The 7,431-nt window shown below is 37.1% G+C and overlaps 1 protein-coding gene across 1 annotated transcript in view; it reads right to left on the reverse strand.

Moving 5' to 3' along the window:
* Positions 1-7,431, reverse strand: part of LOC144966137 (uncharacterized) — a 26,919-nt gene continuing 19,488 nt past the window's right edge. Inside the window, exon 2 of the mRNA XM_078902249.1 lies at positions 1-2,913. Coding sequence (XP_078758375.1) covers positions 1,331-2,815 — 1,485 coding nt within the window. The 5' untranslated portion in view covers positions 2,816-2,913 and the 3' untranslated portion in view covers positions 1-1,330. The remainder of the gene's footprint in view (positions 2,914-7,431) is intronic.

A 7,431-nucleotide genomic window follows, 5' to 3' on the forward strand; every position in this document is an offset into this window, starting at 1 on the left:
TTGTTAGTATATCAAATCTTTATTCACAATTCTTACAATATCAACAATGGTTGTACCCGACGTGGACTTATTTGCAGGTCTGATAACTCAATTCTTCATGAGCTCATTGTTGTAATGGAAATATAAACCCCCCCCCCCAAAAAAAAAAAAAAAACAAAAAAAAAAAAAAACAAAAAAAAAACAAAAAACAAAAACAAAAAAAAAAAACAAAAAAAAAAAAAAACGACGAAAATTATTGTCCATTACAACAATGTTAAAATAGGCCCTTAAGGTGGCTCGGATGTCAGACCTGCATATATGTACACGTAGGTTGTACATAATCATCTCTCTTAGATTAACTTCAATCAAACCTATAATACAAAGTATTTGGAAAAAATGATTAGAAGAATATTTTAAAACAGATCTCAATGTGAGATTCTGACCATACTATTGATTATCAAAGGCACAGGTGGTAGGGCACTCGCCTCAAAGGCCACGGGGTTCGTTTCGATCCCATATTAAAGTATTGTTCATTTCTGCCTACCTTCCCTCTATCTGACAGTAATTGATTATCTATACGCGTTAGACTTGGCAGAAAGTACTTTGCGAAAGACTTGCGTTCTCTACTAAAGGTGACAAGCAATTGTATATGTCCGTTTAGTTCTATAGAAACCGGAGTAAATTCCTGGGTCCTGGTTTCGAGCCTCGCGCTCGGCGCATAGTTGAGTCCTTGGAAAAGGCTCTTTACTCACATTCTCTCGCCGTACTCAGGTGTAAAATGAGTACCTGACCGTTAACAGTGTAGTCTTCGTCAGAAAAAAAAATGTAATATCGCCTAACAGGCGTCATGTCCCCTCCTACATGTTAAATGTTGCTGTTGACCAGGGACCCCTTGTAAAGCGGTTTGAGCACATTTAGTGGATATTGCGCTATATAAAGCTCAATTTTTAATTTTTTAAAAATATTTTTAATCACGCTCGATGGCGCTTGCCGCTCATCCACTAACATCTCAGACCCCACGCAATCTGAATCTCTTTGAAAATTTAAAATTTAATTTGATTAAATGAGAACAGAGCTGCCTACCTACTTGAAATTTTTAAAATTCGTAGTTTCTAAGGGGAAAAAAGAAGAAAAAAAGTCATTATAAATAGATTACAATTCAATAATTTGCCATAACCATGATCCACGAATGATTCAAAGTCCTGAATATAAGACCTATGGAACTAAATGTTCCTTTTCAACAAGATTTATTGAGTCAAAGAGGCGAATGTAGCTTTTTTTGCCGGAGCCAAAAATTCGTGATTCTACGAAATTTTCGTAGTACTTGGCAGGTGTGTGAGAATAATGACCGCTAAGATTCCGAGGTGTTGTTGAGTGACGAACGAGATTTGAATTTTCGTTTTTTGTGCACGTCATTCAACCAGTCTAAAATGTCTGAAGTTTTATCGCTGGAAAGTTTCCGTTGTTTTCTGGTGTCGTTTTCATCGTCACTGTCGTTATAGCCATTTTCATTGTTATCTCCCTTGGACGACTTTATAGCACCGTTTTCGTTGTTCCCGCCTTCAGAACGAGTAACACCACGCGATATAGACGGTATTTTGTTCGTAGCAGAACTAGATCGAGTATTTTTATTCGTCGTTGTAGCACCACTAGGATTAATCCTTTGGGAAAGGTCATTGTTATGTTTATCAAGAATTTGTTTTGTAGCGGTTTTTTCATACTTTAAATCGACAAGATTTGTGTTCTCAGGTGTGACAGGTGCGTCACCTCTCTGGGCTCTTTGAATGTCAGGAATCGATAACTTTTTTATTTGCATAGAACCGGTCATGAATGGATACCGTCCAGGTAACAGGCGAATGTGTTTTCTCAAGCTATTGGAACCGGAAATGGTCGATGAATTGCCGGTAGGGTAGGCCGATTCCTCTCTGTCGTAGTGTGGAAGTGTGTTGTCATAATTTATATTTTCGGCATTGTCTTTACACATTTGATCCGGGGTCAGCCAGTCAGTCACAACATCTCCTTCCAATCGTTGCGTGAAATTATCTATCTCATTGTCGATCACGTGGTCTCTTGAATTCAACGAACTATTAGGTTTTGGAATCGGTCTTTCTTTGACATTAGCTTTTCCGTAAATTCTATCTTCATGGCCAGTTTCAACGTCTTTACGAATGCATCTTATACATCGCAAGTCCCCGCTGTGGCTGCAGGCAGATTTTGGTACTCGGTTGTCTGCTGCCGAATGTCTTGGAGACAGAATCCCCGTGCCTTTGACGGACGGCAAAGACGTACTTTCAACAAACGGTGCAGCAGCGCCCCCGCCTCCGATCAACCTGTTCAACTTTTTCATCGCCGATTCCTCCAACAATCGTGAATGGGACAATCTTTTCATCGTTTTCAGCTGAAACTTTTTGTTTTGCAAATACCGTGAATCTCTCTGATCATTTTCGTCTTCGAAATCTTTACTAAACCCGAACGTAACTCTTTTCTTTACATTGTTATTATTGTTACTGGAAGGCTCTGCTGCAGTGTCGTTGTTTGATTCTCCTGATGAATTGCTGTCAGTTTGTTTCCCCCGAAATATATTGATGTTTCTTCTCGGGGGTTTGAGGATACTCTTGATGTTGGTGTTGGAGCGTGTGAGATCGGGTTGGCGGTGAGAATGAGGTGACGAAGGTGAGGCGGCGAATGCTGCGTCCAGCCAGTCATATTTCGCTGAATTGATCGAAGTTCTGGATCGAGACAGATAGAGCGATTGTTCAAATTTCAACGTGCTGTTGTCTGGACTTCTGAAAGAATTGCTATATTCTCTGTATGGAGATCTCCAATAAGCTGCCATCTTGAATTAATTAAATTTTTGATGTATAGGTCTCTGAGTTTTTGTGTGATTTTTAACACGCTACGGCTGGATAATCCATGTCAAAGGGCAGCCAAGATCTGAAAACAAAATAGAAAAAAAAGTGATATCATTAAAATATAACCTTTTTTTCATAACTGAAAAAAATATTCATAAAATGGTATTTTATCGGAATGGACTAGATGGAAGAAATTGAACTTAAAGTCAATATGGCAATTAAAAAACAAAAAACAAACAAAAACATGATATTTTATATATTGCAATATCCACTAAACGTGCTCAAAGCGCTTTACAAGGGGTCCCTAGCCAACAGCAACATGTAAGATAGGCGATATTACTATTTTTTTCGGACAGAGACAACGCTGTTAACGGCCAAAATACTCATTTTACACCTGAGTATTGTGATTGGATGTCAGTAAAGTGTCTTTTCCAAAGATTCAACTAGCGCCAAGCGAGACTCGAACCCAGGAACTTCCGATCCGAAAGATATTGTCATACCACTAGACCACATATTCCTATTCGTACGTTGGGAGTAATTTTGTTACCCCGTGACAATGTACAGTAAAATAAAAGAATATTCCTATTCGTACGTTGGGAGTAATTTTGTTACCCGTGACAATGTACAATCAAATAAAAGAATATTCCTATTCACATGGCACAAGACCGAAGGGCTAGACCTCAGGTGGTCGCTGGTTCGGATAAGTAAGTAAGTAAGTAAATAAGTAAGTAAGTAAGTAAGTAAGTAAGTAAGTAAGTAAGTAAGTAAGTAAGTTACCCCATGACAATATATAGATAACTCTCCTTACGTCATAACAAAAATTCAACCCTCTTCAACAAGTGAAATTCGAACAGAGAAATACAGTATTAACTCACTCAGTCCTAGAGATTTTTTGCTACTTTTCAAAGTTGGAAAATAATGTATAAAACATAAGCATGTGCTTAGATAGTTTTATTCAACTACCATTAACATGTAAAAACTAAAAACATTAGCTTTGATACTACGCCTATAGATAGTTCGAATATGACGTCACTCTGGTCTTTGTTATTGTATTTTGCCATCCGCGTTTATGAGTAATGCTCACTGAACTGTATTAACCCGACTATAAACGTTCATGGACACACACAGTTTTGTGTTTTGGTCCGTTATACTTCCGGATGGCAATGTTATGAGCTTCTTGGCCAAGCGCATTCTATCTATAATTTGTCTCAAAAAAAATTAATGAAGAAGCATGGGGTAAAAGCAACCCGGGTAAACTACGGATATAGTCGATGTTAGGGTTGAGTGAGGTAACGTTGACATAATATTTCACTAAGCTTACTGAAATGAGGGAAATCAAAACATTGCCATACGCTGAAAAAAACCCAAACAAAAACATGTAACCTATTCAAAATTTTGGTCAGAAAACTCATCCTTCAAATATCGATTAATTCAAATTGCCCCTACCGTGGCAAAGACTTTCAAACCTGGGATTTCCGAGAAGTACAGGGTTTGAGAGTTTTTGCCAAGATGAGGGCCAGTTTAATCGATTGATATTTGAAGGACGAGTTTCCTGGCCAAAATTTTAAATACGTGTTTTTTTAAATATCACAGTTTGGCAGACTAGTTTCATCTGTTGTAATTTCGATTTTGGCTGTGCTGACCTTACAGGTCAACCCTGCCTACTCCAATAGGGAATGAGATTAGCGGAAGAGTAACGTCCCTTGATTGGACGTCACCTTACAGAGAGAACGTCAAAATGGTTTTGCACATGCGTCGCTCTCGTCCTCGCTTTCGGTGAAGTGTATCATGCCGCTTTCACCGGAAGCGAGGACGAGAGACGCATACGCACAACCAACATGACGTTCTCTATCTAACAACTTTTCAGCCGGTGAAGTCCAATCAAGGGACGCTACTCTTCCGCTAATCTCATTCCCTATAGATAGTTCGAAGATGACGTCACACAGGTCTTTGTTATTGCTTTTTGCCATCCGCGTTTATGAGTAATGCTCACTGAACTGTATTAACCTGACTATACATGTTCATGGATACACACAGTTTTGTGTGTTGGTCCGTTATACTTCCGGATGGCAATGTTATGAGCTTTTTATCCAAGCGCATACTATCTATACATGTAGTTCTGGACACCATAACATGTCAACACATTATAATATATCATATCTAATCATTACAAAAGGTCTCCGTTAACTCCTACACGACTGTGTTCGACTTTATCCGAACATGACATCAATCGACTGTTTCCATTAAGTGATTATTTAAAATATGAACTCTTATGTAGCGCACTATTCACGCAATGTGTTCAAAGCGCCCATCAAGTGGTCGCAAGCCAACAGCTACTCTGGGTACTCTAGGAGTATCTATAGATCTATAGATAGTATGCGCTTGGCTAAGAAGCTAATAACATTGCCATCCGGAAGTATAACGGACCAACACACAAAACTCTGTGTATCCATGAACGTTTATAGTCAGGTTAATACAGTTCAGTGAGCATTACTCATAAACGCGGATGGCAAAAAACAATAACAAAGACCTGAGTGACGTCATCTTCGAACTATCTATAGTGTCAATATGATGGTGTGCGTGCCCTTCCAACTTAACAATTTAAATAGCAGTTTTATTTCTATGCTTGTGGTGTGTACCTACTGTGTATGTGTGTGTGTCTGTTTTCATGAATAATCTAAACGTCTGCCTTATTTTGAATAATATACGTTATTCATTGCTGTCAGTCTTTGATATCATATCACAATAATAATATCATGACCCTTAGAAATAGGGGTCATTAAAGACTCATAAAGACATAGACAAACACACGCACACACATACACACACAAACACACACACACACACACACATTCTTTCTCTCTTATACACGCACACACCTCTCTCATACCGTCCTAAACTGACAAAAGCAGCTTTTTAAAATAACAATTTGGCCAGATAATCAATTTCCCCCCCAAATAACTATCTATCGATTAAAATACTCACACCCCAACCCTCCACTTTCCAAACTTGTAAAAAATCACAATCTTGAGATCTTATTTTAAGTCTAACATTTAAACCATTTTTGGCCATTTGTGAATTATTCTAATCTATCGATTTTTGAATTAATATTTTTCTGGCCAAATTGAAAAAAAGAGTGTTATGTCATTTTACGAGAGTACACAAAGTACTACCGTACTATTAAAACACAAATCTTTATAATTTTGGCCATAAAACTTGTCTTCCAGCTACAGATCGATTAAAATATCTCTCATCTTTTAAAAAAAACCTCTCAAACCTCGGGCTTTAACAAACACTTGATTGAAGTCCCAGGTTTGAGAGATTTTGACAAGATGAGGGGTCATTTTAATCGATTAATATTTGAAAAAACGGGTTTTCTAGCCAAAATCTTGAAAATGTTTTTTTTTTCTTTCCAGAGTACGGCATTAACTCAATCAATCCTAGAGATTTTTGCTACTTTTCAAAATTGGAAAAAAATATATTTAAAATTATCATGTACATAGATAGTTTTATTCAACTACCATTAACATGTAAAATCTAAAAACATTAGCTTTGATACTACGCCTATAATTTGTTTCAGAAAAATGTAATAAATAGGCATGGGGTAAAAGTAACCCGGAGAAACTACAGATATAGTCGGTGTTGGGGTTGAATGAGTTAAACAGGCTATTGATTGAGTGTTTGATAAAGTGTTGACAAATTCCTGTTAAGCTCTCCTAGTATCCTTGACGTCAAAGCTTGGAATTCTGATTTACTGCCTGTAGCATAGATAGTGTTGTATTGTTATCACAGATAGGCTTGAAATATAGATAGAATGCGCTTGGCCAAGGAGTTCACAACATTGCCACCCGGAAGTATAACGGACCAACACACAAACTCTGTGTAACCATGAACGTTTATAGTCAGGTTAATACAGTTTAGTGAGAACAACTCACAAACGCGGATGGCAAAAACAATAACAAAGGCCTGTGTGACGTCATCTTCGAACTATCTATAGTAACAAGATGTAAATAGTTCCCTTTTTAACATTGTATTTTGGAAGCTTAAATATAACGTAATAGGATTCAATAGTCGTAACGTCACTTCCTTCCTAATGACGCATGGTAACTTAGTAACACTGGCTCTAAACTATCGGCGGACGCCCGTATGAAATATTTCTCCGGCTAGCATAAAAACGCTTCCAGAGGATAAAAAACACATAAATATGTTCATGTTTTGACTTTTACACACTCTGATCAAAAGGCATATGAAAAGGGAATGAAAAGTTCTAGCCAGCATGAAGAATAAAAAGTAATGATTATCTTTGTTTAGAACCAAGATGGCCGCCGTTGCCTGGCGGCGTGACATCAGACTACTGAATCCTATTTAGAAAGATTCTTTCTTCTGATTTGTCAAAGGGAAAATTGAGCGGGTGGAAAATAGGAGAAAGTAACACGAACAGCAGTAGTCATTGTGATGGTGGTAGTAGAGCTGTTATTATTATTATTATTATTATTATTATTATTATTATTATTATTATTATTATATTATTATTATTATTATTATTATTATTATTATTATTATTATTATTATTATTATTATTATTATTATATTATATTAT

Source organism: Berghia stephanieae, chromosome 2, assembly GCF_034508935.2.
Source record: "Berghia stephanieae isolate SIO BIC M18660-M18661 chromosome 2, UCSD_Bste_1.3, whole genome shotgun sequence".
Taxonomy (NCBI): Eukaryota; Metazoa; Mollusca; class Gastropoda; order Nudibranchia; family Aeolidiidae; genus Berghia; species Berghia stephanieae.